Genomic DNA, 13,275 nt, shown 5'->3' on the forward strand with positions numbered 1-13,275 from the left:
CTCTAGCCCAGGCAACACAGTAAGACTCTGTCTCAAAAAAAAAAAAAAAAAAGAATAATTTATTGGGAAAATGGAACAATTCAAAGACTAATTATTACCCTGATGCAATCATTTATTTGGCCAGCCGATACTTACTGCATGCTGTTTTAGAATATAGTAACAAACAGCACCGCTATCTTGCTGGTTTGGTGAAGTAAAAGTTCATTCTCATTCATACTGAGTGTGTTGTGTGTCCCGGAGATTCTCTTGAGCAGCTGTAGTCTGTATGTTAGCTTAGCAACCTGCTCAGCAATCCAGGTGGCTTTGATCTAATGGCACCTCCCTACTAAAATGTGGTTTACAATCTCTTCAGTAGAGGAAGAAGTTTAAGTTTATGTGACCACATATCACTTTCCATTGCAGCCTTTTGTCTAGAACTAGAGGGAAGCCTCAGAGGACTGGGGAATGTAGTCCTTTGTCTGTTTAGGAAGTGGAACTGGAACTATTGGTTAGCACTTGAACGTCAATCACATATGCCTATAGCGCAAGCGAAATCTACTAAACACCAGAAGGGCAAAAGGACAAAGCAAGCAATAATTAAACCAGAAGATATATTATGGTATTGTTAGTTTGCTAATCTAAGGCATCTTACTTGACTACTAAAGTATCAAACAGCATCACTTACTCTTCTGACTTAACAGCAGGACACAATCAAACCAGGGGGACAAAAGAACATGATATTGCAAACAGTGCAAAGTGCCTGGCGTCAGTCTGCAAGAAGTGGAAATGGCAGGAGCTGAGGCTGGAAAAGTTAGCAGGGGCCGGGTTATGAAGGGCCTTGTACGCCACTCTCAGGAGTTCAGCACAAAGGTTCACTGAAAGGCTAGGCGAGTAAATGTGCTGCATCTTAGAAAGATAAATCTGGCTGCAGGATGGACAACAACCTGAAGTGGGATAAAACAACCAATAGGCACCTGCTATGGTCTGAATAATGTGTCCCTCCAAATTCCTGTTAGAATTTGGACCCAATGTGATACTTTTAATAGGTGGGGCCTTTTGGGAAGTGATTAAGTCATGAGGGATCCACCCTCATGAATTGGATTAGTGTTTTTTTTTTTTTCTTTTTTGAGACAGAGTCTCATTCTGTTGCCCTGGCTAGAGTGCCGTGGCATCAGCCTAGCTCACAGAAACCTCAAACTCCTGGGCTCAAGCGATGCTCCTGCCTCACCTCCCGAGTAGCTGGGACTACACGCATGCGCCACCATTCCTGGCTAATTTTTTCTATACATATTTTTAGTTGTCCAGCTAATTTCTTTCCATATTTTTTCAGTAGAGACAGGGTCTCACTCTTGTTCAGGCTGGTCTTGAACTCCTGAGCTCAAAGGATCCGCCCGCCTCAGCCTCCCAGAGTGCTAGGATCACAGGCGTGAGCCACCGCGCCCGACCATAATAGCCATTCTTATTGGTATAAGATGATATCTCATTGTGGTTTTAATTTGCATTTCTCTGATGATTAGTGATGTTGAACATTTTTTCATATGCTTGTTGGCTATGTGTTTGTCTTCGTTTAAAAAATGTCTATTCATGTCCTTAGCCTATTTTTTAATGGGGTTAGTTGTTTTCTTGTTGTTGTTGTTGTTGTTGTTTGAGTTCCTTATAGATTCTGGATATTAGTTCCCTGTTGGATGTAGTTTGCAAATATTTTCTCCCATTCTGCAGGTTGTCTACTCACTCTGTTGATTACTTCTTTTGCTATACAGAAGTTTTGTAGCTTAAATCACATTTGTTTATTTTTGTTTCTATTGTCTGTACTTTTGAGTTCTTTGTCATGAATTCTTTGTCTACACCAATGTCCAGAAGAGTTTTCCCTAGGTTTTCTTCTATTTTTATAGTTTCAGGTCCTACATTCAAGTCATTAATCCATCCTGTGTTGATTTTTAAAAATGATGAGAGATACGGGTTCAGTTTCATTCTTATTCATGTGGTAGTCCAATTTTCACAGCACCATTTATTGAAATGTGTGTCCTTTCTCCAATGTATGTTCTTGTCAAATTTTTCAAAGATCAGTTGGCTGTAGGTATATGGCTTTGCTTCTGGATTCTCTCTATATATTCACTTTAAAATGTTTTCATTGTATCTGCTTAACATGTACTCATACCAAGTGTTCATGGTATAATTGGATTAGCAGTAGCAGTAATTTCCTCATTGTCATTTCTTTTTTAAAATTCACTTGTCTTTTCTCATGATTCTTTAGAAATCGCTTGTCCTCAGCCAAACGTGCCACATGGAAGTATTATCTCTGGATTTGGACCCATCTATTCCTACAAAGACACTATTGTGTTTAGCTGCCAGAAAGGTTTTATTCTCAAAGGCAGCAGTTTAATACATTGTGAAGCTGACAACAAGTGGGATCCTTCTCCTCCTACTTGTGAACCCAGTAAGTATGGACCATGAAGGAATTTCAACATTTGGCATCTAAAGGTAACCAGAAATGTTTGTGTGGGCATACTTGCATGCCTACACCCACTTTGAATCACAATAAAAATTTAAATTTAGATCAATAATTTCTTTTTCTTGTTGGAAAGAATGATTTCAGTTATTGTGCAAGGTCATATCAGTAAAAAAGGCTGCCACATACAGTTGTGCAGGTTGTGCACACTCCAACCCTAAGGGAAGCATTGACGTTGTAGACATTGTGGATTAGTGTATTTATTTTAACAATTTTCTGCTAGTTGATAGAAAATTGTCTTATTTTAACAAAATCATCATATTATGATCGTTATTTTGAAAGATAAATAACAAAGTGTCCTGAGGAAAAATACCTTCTTCTAACTTGCACAAAAATATTATATGGACCAGCTATGATTCTGACACTCTGCAGTCATAAACTTATGTGGATTATTATTAATAAAAATGATAATCATAATAATGATAATTTAGCACTTGACTAGATACATAACACGAATTAACTCAGTGAATCCTCCCAATGATTGTGGACACTATTATTATCCTCATTTTACAGATGAGGGAACTGTTCACAAAGATTAAAGGACTTGCCCAAGACCATCCAACTGGTAATGGGAGGAAGTCATTGATGTCTTGTTCTCTTACTTTTGCCCTTATGAAATGTCAAGACCTATATCCTGGGGACATCTGGAATAGTGGTATGAGGAGTTTGAGGAGAACTCTCCCTGTAGAGGTATCCACTAAGCTGGTCAAAATCAGCAATGAAAATCATTCAAGGTCTCTGGAGATTGATCAAAGTGCTTACAACAAATTGAGAAGCATTTATTCAGCAAATATAGGGTGACTTGTCATGAACAGTGGGAGGCCATTGCATTAGAGCTAGAGATTGCATACAGCCACCAACAGCTCTACCTTGTGGGAGAACTGTTTCTGTGGGGTTTACGAGTGACACTTCCCACCTTCCCCAGCTCCCTGGCATGTAAAATGTATTTGGGGTAGATTTGGCAATGAGTGAACATTATGTGATAGCATTTTCCAAAACTCTATGCTGTGGAAGACCTATATTGAAGAGGTGGCAGCAGCCAGACATCAGTGTCTGCTCCTCCACCCCAATTCCCATTATATAGGGAGGATCTAGGTGGGAAAGTGATAAAGAATTTGGTCCTCCTTTCCTGCGTGGCTTTGTGTTGCAGGAGAGCTGTTCCAGTGGGCTCAGTAGCAAAGCGACATCTCCTATCCTCCCCGGCTTCCTGGATGGAAGAACTATTGTGGGTAGATTTGACAGGTTGTGAATATTGGCAGATCTTATTCTCCCAGCTTGGTCTTTGGAATATGTATACTTTCTTGGTGGTGGGCAGTACCAGTTCCCACTCCCTCTTCCCCTCTCCATAGCTCCTACACCATAGGAAGGACTCTGGTGAGGCATCTGGTGAAGAATGAGTTCCCTAATTTCCCCCAGCTCCTGACCCATAGAACAGAAGTTTTTCCAGAGGAGATACGGAGCAAGCTTCAAAGACTGCCAACACTCCCTGCCAAGGGGCCCAACTCCAATTGGATCAGACTATGGGGCAATTTATGCCCTATTGAATTATAAAAAAAAAAAATAGAGAAATCAGTTAATAATTACTGGAGTCTAACAATTGTATGTAATACCCACAAAGGCAGACCAGCCAAAAGCCTCGTGGAAAAGAGACAGTCAAAGAGAAAACCACCAACATCCTTGGTGGTTTGGAAGACGGCATGCACGCCCAAGGCTATGCTCTCAGAGGAATGCTATTAGATGTCGCACACTTTGGTGGAAATAAACTTAACTGAAATAGTCCAGCCAACTCACTAACAAATAAGCAAACAAGGAAACAACAATGGGCCCTGAAGGTGTTGAGGGAAAATCAGTATCCAAAGTCACTACAATATATTATCTAACATGTCAAATTTTCAACAAAAAATTATCAGACACGTAAAGAAGCAGGAAAAAGTGACCCATATGAAGGGAAAAAAGCCAATGATAGCTGAATGAACACAAGACACCTTTTGATAGGACAGGCTCATTGACTGCTGTGGCAGTCCCACTAACAGTGTCCTTTTCACTTGTCCTTCTTTTTATGTGTAGATAGTTGTACTGACTTACCAGATATTCCACATGCTTCCTGGGATAGATATCCGAGGCCAACAAAAGAGCAAGCGTATGCTGTTGGGACTGTGTTAAAATACCACTGTCTTCCTGGCTATAAACCCGCCGTGGATGAGCCTACAAGTGTGACTTGTCAAAAAAATTTGAGATGGACCCCCTACAAAGGGTGTAAGGGTGAGTTTTTATTTTTAAAAATGTTTGTATATTAAATGTCCAGTATGTGCTAGGATTCTCTACCTTAAATGAATGTCATTTTATCCTTCAAAATAAATTTAGAATTATATTAATTCAACAGAATAGTGAAGCGTTATTGTCAGAAGGGACCATAAACTTAGAGTTTGAGGTGCCGAGAAATTGTAACCTTTCTACATCCCAGATCAGAATAAAGTGAGAAATAGACCCAGAAGTCAAACAGTATGCAGGTTAAGTATTAGCTTCCTTACTGGGAAAACTAGAATGGAGAATACAGCTCAACTATTGCTGGGGTCAGACTTTCTTCACAGCCCTTACCTTCCCACTGTAGACTTTGGGGTGCTTGGCTCCAAAAGTCTAGGAAACAGTCATGAACACAGCCAGCTGCAAGGTGACTTGTGTCTCATACCTCTTGAGCCATGAGATGGCAGGTTGACAGAGCTGGGTCTCCTGATCTGCCTCTGGAAGACAGATCCTGACTCCTGACCCCAGGAGGATAGAAAGGAGAGTTTTTCCAGTTTCACATCCTCTGATTGTGGGAATGAGTGAGGGGCTGAAGGGGAAGTGGATGCTATTTTATGGGCGTCAGTAGATTTGACAAGAGAGGGAGAAAATGCTTCCTTCTACTCGTCTATCAGAACCTTGCCATTTTAGAGGTGAACACACTAACTCCCAGAATACAGGGAATTTTGTGCTGCAGATCAGGATTTGAAAAATATGTGAAATGCATAAATAATGAAAAGTGGTAGTTTAGATCAACTTACCAGAAGATTACTTAATAAAGTTTAATTGCAATGATTCAGACTCCTTTTGGGGAAGTAGAATGAAAGATTTTTAATAAAAGGACTAAATTAAAAATATATTTAACAAAACATATTTCCACCTAAATAACAAAGTATTGCTTATAGATGTTTAGAAACCTACACTCTTGGTTATATTTATTTTATCCATTATGGTCTTATTGATTTAATTACTTAATAAAGCATATCTGTAACTGTTTAAAAAGCAGAAGTGAAAGGTATTTTTCCAAGTTACGAAATCTGATCAAATATGAATTTAGACTCACGACTTACATATTTAAAAATTTTCTGTACTATAAAGCATTACATAAATATTATCGTTGTTACAATATAGGAACCATATGAATGTTGGGCATTTTTATTGTAATTCATATACAAATGAGCACTGAAAGTATTTGAGTATGCCTCAAAGACCCCATGGCAGTGCTGGCCAAGCTCCTGTTATGGACAATAGAGCACATTATTCTGTTCTGATGTTTTCTCTTATATCAGGCAATATCAGGTTCTATCTTAAAGTATTTATACTAATGAAAGAAAAATTATATCCCTATATCAGCCCCAATTATATTAAAAATGAAAGAATTTAAATAGCTATTTCTCTTAAATTTTGCATCAAGAAAGAAAAGTTCTTGCCCTAACCAGTAATTTAAATTTATTTCTATGCATTAGCTTTCAGGTGGATGTAAACTTTTGAGAACTTTCTTCTTCCTTGTCACATGAGAAGTGTAAGTTAACAGAGAGCTTAATAATGATGCAACTCTAATAAAGGTATAAGTTTATGGATGTTATTTGTCATTGCTCTTGAAAATTTTTGAAAATTGACATTTTCATACAGCTTTAATACACCTTTTCATTTTGGAGGCTACTGATGAAATTGCTTAGTTGGAGGGAAATGACTGGGTTAGGGTACTTTAGCAAATCAGGAACAGGGAGAGCAGACTTGGAGTGTTTTGAGTCTCTTTTCCTATTTCCCCAACCTCTCTTCGGTGGTGAGATCTTCCAAAGGTGGAAATAAGATTGCTAGCCATAGGAGCCTCCTCAGGGTGATTTTACTAACCATTTGCTTCACTTTTTATTTTTTAGAGTTATGTTGCCCCATACCAGAGCTAAACAATGGTGAAATCATTCAACACAGAAAAAATCGTCGCACCAATGACTGCATGTATTTCTATGGAGACGAGCTTTCGTATTTATGTACTGGGTACCTAAGATTTTCAGCTACGTGTCAACCAGATGGCACATGGAGTCCCCGTACACCGTCATGTGATGGCAGTAAGAGCTCATAGAATTATATTATGTTGGGAGCTTCTTCATAACACTGTGATGGAGATTATTAAGAAGGTTTAAAATTAGGTAAAAGAATTTATATACCCTGCATGATTCTTAGAGTAGATCCAACTTTCTCTTTTTTCCTCCTACTGTTTGTTCCCATTCTTTCGACCTTCCCAGTTTCCTCTTCTTTTCTGAATCAGACCTTATCTAATAGATAAGCTGAACTTTTCAATTACTGTGTTTTGTTTCTTTGGGTTTATTCTCTTTTCTTCCCTTATTTCTGGCCCACGTGTCTTAATGTGCACAACAAGACCTGTCCACATCTATTCGAACCTGCCTTTCTGAACTTGTTTCCTCCTGCTGCCTCTGAGCCTTCTCATCAGACTGTCGCCCCATGTGAAATTCCTCCGTCTCCCCCACCAAGAGGCTCCAGTGCTAAACACATCCCGCCCTTTTCCACTTTGTGTTTGATCGCCCCGTCTATTGAGGATCAGGACCCATCCCCCTGCCAGGATAACGATTTCTCTTCTTGTCTTCTGTCCAGGAAGACCAAAGGAGCCCAAAGTGGCCAGGCATTAGTTACAGCTTACAAATTAATAGGAAAGTCCCTATCTGCCCTGGTAGAAATGTTTCCACTTTGCCAACCAGGACTTTTGAACCTGCAGATTCCAGAGTTTCAGGCATGAGAAGCACAGGGAATTCCTTATGGCTTTGGTAAATATTGTATCCTCCAGGACTTCCCACATGGCATAATCACCTGGCAGATTTTCCAGTGTATGTATATGTTCACTCCAGCACGCTCACTTCCCTGAATTATTTAATTCCTTTTTCTACCATCGGCCATGGAAATTCCAGCATTTCAATCTCACTTCTACTTATTGGTGGGCCATCACTTTTTTCATGCTTTCGGTAGCATCTTAGTATAGCACTCATAACTACTAGAGTTCTTTGCTACTTTATTTTATTTAACTTTCTCATGCAGTGTTTGTGGACCCTGACAATGTTTCCTTTCAGAAAGGTGCTTGGCACCATATCCTTTTTATTTCAGTGTGAAAGTCCTCATTTTCATTCTTCCTATGAGCTCTTTTCTAAAATGTTTAAAATGCAGTAAGTATTTTCTTGGTGAGGGTAGATGGACACTTTTGTTTGGGGAGCAATGACTCAGAGATTGTGGATGTTTTAACTTCCTTACAGTTTCTCACAGATGTGCATCTCTGTATTTAGCCAGGAAGGGGCTAAGGGTACCACTAATATGAAGTGACCTGGGGCTGAGTCCAGCCTTCATATCAAAATGATCCCTAAACAATGTGAAGCTGAGTGGACTTGTCAATAAGATGAAGAAAAACCTAAGGGCTTGTAACTCGAGCTTTTCCACAGTTCCTCAGCCTGAGGTTTACAGGAGGGCAGCATGAGTGTGTGGGTTTGGCCAAGTGACCTTATGGGCAGAGAGGCTAGAAGGACAGAATGAAGGCTCCTATAAACCACACACATTCTGGGATGTGCTGTTTTATACTTTCTACAAGCTCACGCTCTCTCGCTTTTATGTCTCCCCATCAAGATTGCCATTTTCCTCCTACCATTGCCCATGGACATCATAAACGACCTATTACATACAACTTATTCAGAGAAGACGTTATTTATGAATGTGATGAAGGATACACTCTGGTTGGACAGGCAAAACTCTCCTGTAGTTCTTCACTCTGGACACCTTCAGCCCCTCAGTGTAAAGGTAAATCCAGCTCCCTTTTCAGCCCATGGCTAAGTGTGTGGAACTGTCATGAGAGCACTGAGAGTAAAGTGTCTCCCCTGCCAGAGGCAGCATGAAAACATCTGATTTGATTTTATCTATTTTAAGTAATCAGCATATGCAAATGGTACCCAATGCAAAAAGTGCAAAGGGAACACACAAATGCTGATCTCCTCCACTTCTTTCTCCTAGTCACAAAATTCAACTTTCTTGAGGTAGCCCCTATTTCCAATTTCTTGTATATATTTCCAGAAAAATTCTAGAAGCATCACATTTTATATGAGTTTACCTGTGAGCCTATGGCAAAATTTTCATGGAAATTTGCTCTAGCATGAATGTAGGCTCTCTTGGGCTAATTCCAAAAACCATGAATGACAGGTATTTCCATCAGAGCCTTGTGTGGGGCACCACCTGCCAGAACATAGGTATGTGTATATGAGGGGGGACTCCTACTTTGCAGCCTATTACAGGGACAGGTGGAATCAAAATTGGGTCTGATTTTTATATGGATACAGATTTGCTATTAACATGTATCATTTTGCTGTGAACAATTTCAGGATTTATTTGATATTGTCTCCATTGCACATAGGAGAATAATAAGCAAGAAGGAAATTTTTATACTTAGAATCTTATAGCAATCAAGACTGGGAGTAAGAATTACCTTGCTAGCTGAGAATTTGGAATCATGTACCTTCTTTTAAAAATATTCTGTCACGTTATTTAAAAATGTTATGACCCTGAGCAAATTTCTTAACCTTTGTGTATCTCAACTTTCTCCTACGTAAAATGGACATAGTAACACCACTCACTTCACGGGGCTATTGTGAAACTTAAATGAGATAATCCCATGACCTGCTTAGCCCAAAGTCTGATAAGTAGTCATGCCTCATAAAAATGTTAACTAATATTATCAAAATGAAAAAAAGAATAGTTAGTATCACTTAAATATAGTTTGTTCTTTTTATACTAGACTGTTATCATGTCTTTCTTCTTAGATTTACAGATTGTTTAAAAATATGTTTCCATTCTAGCTCTGTGTGTGAAACCAGAAATAGCGAATGGAAAGCTGTCTGTGGATAAGGATGAGTATGTTGAACTTGAAGACATCACCATCCACTGTGACTCTGGCTATAGTCTAGTGGGTCCCGAAAGTATCACTTGCTCAGAGAACAGAACCTGGTACCCAGGGGTGCCCAAGTGTGAGTGGGTAAGCAGCACAATTCATGAAAGGTCTGGGCTATCAATCTCTAAAACTAGCGGTATCCTTCCAAGCTCTGCGCAGTCAGCAATGGTGAGGTCTGACTTGTCAGGATTCATTTCTGAATGACTCAAGAGAACTCTTTCTTTCTCGGTAAAGCACTCTGGTGAGTTAGCAGTGGCAAAGTCACCTGCTCTCGCTTGAGAACAGGAAAAACTGAGCTGTTACAGAACACCGTCCCATAGACGTAAGAGTACTGACTCCTAACTTTACTTTTTCTATACTATATAATATACTGTTGTTCTATTTCTGGAGGGTCACCAAAATAGCTTTTGTTTCTTTGGAAGCTTTCTGGGCAGCTGTCACAAAACAGGTCCATGTCCCTCTGGGAAACACTATTGTGGGACCACAGTGATTTCTAGTTTTCCCTGTCATCCACCAGTCTGAGGTTGGTCTTGGTCCTGATCCTATAGTCCTTCCATTGTCAAGGTGCCGGCTCCCTCATGGTTTGGAGAAGTCTCTCAACCACACTCCCCATCTACCTCTCTTTTAGGAGGTCGTTGAAGGCTGTGAGCAAGTACTCACAGGCAGAAAACTCACGCAGTGCCTCCCAAGGCCGGAGGATGTGAAAATGGCCCTAGAGGTGTATAAATTGTCTCTGGAGATTGAACTACTGGAACTACAGAGAGACAAGGCAAGACTGGCAACTCCAGAGAAAGAACTATAATTTTCCAAAAAGAGGGAGGAAAAACGTACCTTGCTGGCTGGCCTCCTACGATTCAATACACATTACTTAAGTTTAGCACAACTACTTTTGCTTTGGCACTGATACTAATTGTAATAAATATTTAGAAATGATAATTTGTTAAATTTTAGTGCTTTAAGAGTGTAGAATTATTGATCATCTTGTGGCTCATGTTTTTGCTTTTCTGGACACAGAGTGTGCATTTTTTGATTAAAAATGTACATACCAAAAACTACTTTGTTTTTGTGGTCATTTAGGACTCTGAAATAAGGATACTTAACAAATCCATTACATGAGGTTATACTTTTGTTTTATTGTATGGGCCACCAGTATGTGTCCCTGGACCGCCTTCACTCCCCTGGTCCACCTGTGCACATCACTCAGGTCCTCTGGGTTCAGATTAGATGTCAACACATCCCACAGCCGTGTCCATTCCCCCCATGTGAGGGAGTCACGCCCTCCCCTGGACTCCTGTGCCCGTTGTCTTTTGCACTCATGACACAGCTCCACCGTCACCTTCCATGAGGGGGTTCACATTTGTTTTTGACCTGCTCGTTCCAACCCCAGAGAAGGAACTCTGAGAGACAAATGAAGGTGAAGGCCACATGTCAGCCCTCTGCACATTGCCAAGTCTTCCACTTGGTTTGGTCACTGTTTTCTTCACTACTAAATTAAAATGGCTTGAGCAACCGTCCCACACATGAGGGGAAACCCTGTATCAACCTGATGTATATCTCTGGGTACTCTGGAGGCTTTTATTCCTTCAAGTCATCACTTCCTCTGACTCTTGCTTCCTCCGAAGTCTCTTTCTCACACATATCTCATCTCCTCTGGCTGTCTCCTCTCTCCTTGTACACAGAACTCTATGGGGAACGTTGGCCCCTTTGGTTTAACCTCCCTGTCTACACTCTGAGGAGGCAATGGTGTATACATAGTGGGCTTTCACTGAACTTTAGATGAGACAGAGGGTCTTGAACTGTTAGAGAAACCCACTGCTATGGTTCAAACGTTTGTCGCTTCTAAAATTCCTGATGAAACTTAATCCCCAATGTGACAATGTTGATATGTCACATTGGGGATTTAAGAAGTGATTGGATCATAAGCGCTCTGCCCTCATGAATCGATTAATCCATTCATAGATTAATGGATTGTGAGTTAATGGTTTAATGGGTTACCATGGAAGTGGGACTGGTGGCTTTATAAGAAGAGGAAGAGAGACATCCAGCCTGAGCAAGAGTGAGACCCCGTCTCTACTAAAAATAGAAAGAAATTAACTGGACAACTAAAAATATAGAGAAAAAATTAGCTGGGCATGATGGTGCATTTCCGTAGTCCCAGCTACTTGGGAGGCTGAGGCAGAAGGATTGCTTAATCCCAGGAGTTTGAGGTTGCTGTCAGCTAGGCTAATTCCACGATACTCTAGCCTGGGCAACAGAGCGAGACTCTGTCTCAAAAAAAAAAAAAGATAATTGTGAGTTAGCACACTCAGCCCCCGCCATGTGATGCCATGTGTCTCCTTGGGAGTTTGCAGAATCCTAACCAAGAAGAAGGCCCTCACTAGATGCCAAGCCATGTCCTGGGACGTCCCAGCCTCAAAAACTGAAAAAATAAAATTTCTTTTTAAAATAATTACCCAATTTCAGGTGTTCTGTTATAAGCAATAGAAAACAGACCTAGACATCCACTTAACATGGAAGATAGCTACCCATGATCTTAAAAGCCATTACCTAGTAGGCTACCAGGAATTTCTTAGTTTGATGTTTATTTTTTAATTTCCCCTGAGATAAGGATTTGCGGGCAACTAGTTTCCTTGGAAGGTGGTCCCAGAAAGTACTATGAGTGTTGGGTAGTAAGATGAGAAGGGAGGGAAGCTAAAACGGGAACGCTGTTGAGGGGGTTATTGCTGTTGCTAATGGGATTGGTGGGAGTGACAACCTCTCAGAGCATGTGGAACTCAATTCTGAGTTGTCCTCAAATACCGTGCCATATTTGTCCACCCACTCTCTTCCCTCACTGGTGACGTCCCAGACACAGGGCCCCACACTGCTGGCCAGCTGAGGTGCAGGCTGCAAGGACGGGAATCTCCGTCAGGCAGAGAGACACAGGTAGTCAATGACAACTACGCGGCCATTTGCAGTAACCTTTATGATAGGCCCAGGGCACGTGGGCAGGGCACAGACGGCCTCTCCTGCAGTTGCCTTTTCCGCATGGTCCTATCTGTTGACGTGCCGTTCTAGTTTTCCACTCTCTCCCTGCTCAGGTCTCCCGTTTCCCATTGTCAGATCCCTGGATAACTGTGCTTTTCATTGCCCCTAACACAATTCTCTTTGCTTTTATTTAGAGCAAGCTATTTAGTTTTTCATCTCCCACTGTGCTCTGGGCCTATTCTGATATCTCTCATCCAAATTCTTACAAATCCAGTATCTGTTAACACTGCTTACAAAACAACTACAAGTCTTCAAGAAGGCAACAATGTAGTATAATATATTTAATCCTGCCTTTTTGGTTTTGGGCATGAGCCCGTGGTGCCTCAGACATTGTGCACATAGGATGGCCACTTCTGCTCTCATTATCTACATGCCTTGCTCATTATAAATATCATTTTCTCAACATTATTCACTGAAAATATGATCTGAGGCAGTCGACGAGACTGTTAAGAATGTAGGTGAGCCTAAGAGGAGTAGAAAAGCCTTAAGGAGAAATATTTACAAGAGAGGAACTTGTTCAACCTGCTGCTCATTGATG

The 13,275-nt window shown here is 40.6% G+C and overlaps 1 protein-coding gene across 2 annotated transcripts in view; it reads left to right on the forward strand.

Annotated features, from left to right (window-relative positions):
• The window catches only part of C4BPA (complement component 4 binding protein, alpha), a 23,475-nt gene extending 12,728 nt beyond the window's left edge, over window positions 1–10,747 (forward strand). For both annotated transcript variants that reach the window (XM_012638837.1, XM_012638838.1), the window contains exons 7-12: window positions 2,234–2,416; window positions 4,556–4,750; window positions 6,652–6,840; window positions 8,399–8,569; window positions 9,619–9,794; window positions 10,339–10,747. In XM_012638837.1, the coding sequence (XP_012494291.1) occupies window positions 2,234–2,416; window positions 4,556–4,750; window positions 6,652–6,840; window positions 8,399–8,569; window positions 9,619–9,794; window positions 10,339–10,512 (1,088 nt within the window). In that variant the 3' untranslated portion in view covers window positions 10,513–10,747. The remainder of the gene's footprint in view (window positions 1–2,233; window positions 2,417–4,555; window positions 4,751–6,651; window positions 6,841–8,398; window positions 8,570–9,618; window positions 9,795–10,338) is intronic.
• The last annotated feature ends 2,528 nt before the right edge of the window (window positions 10,748–13,275 follow it).

The sequence above is a fragment of the Propithecus coquereli genome, unplaced genomic scaffold, assembly GCF_000956105.1.
Source record: "Propithecus coquereli isolate 6110/MARCELLA unplaced genomic scaffold, Pcoq_1.0 Scaffold135, whole genome shotgun sequence".
In the NCBI taxonomy this organism is placed as follows: Eukaryota; Metazoa; Chordata; class Mammalia; order Primates; family Indriidae; genus Propithecus; species Propithecus coquereli.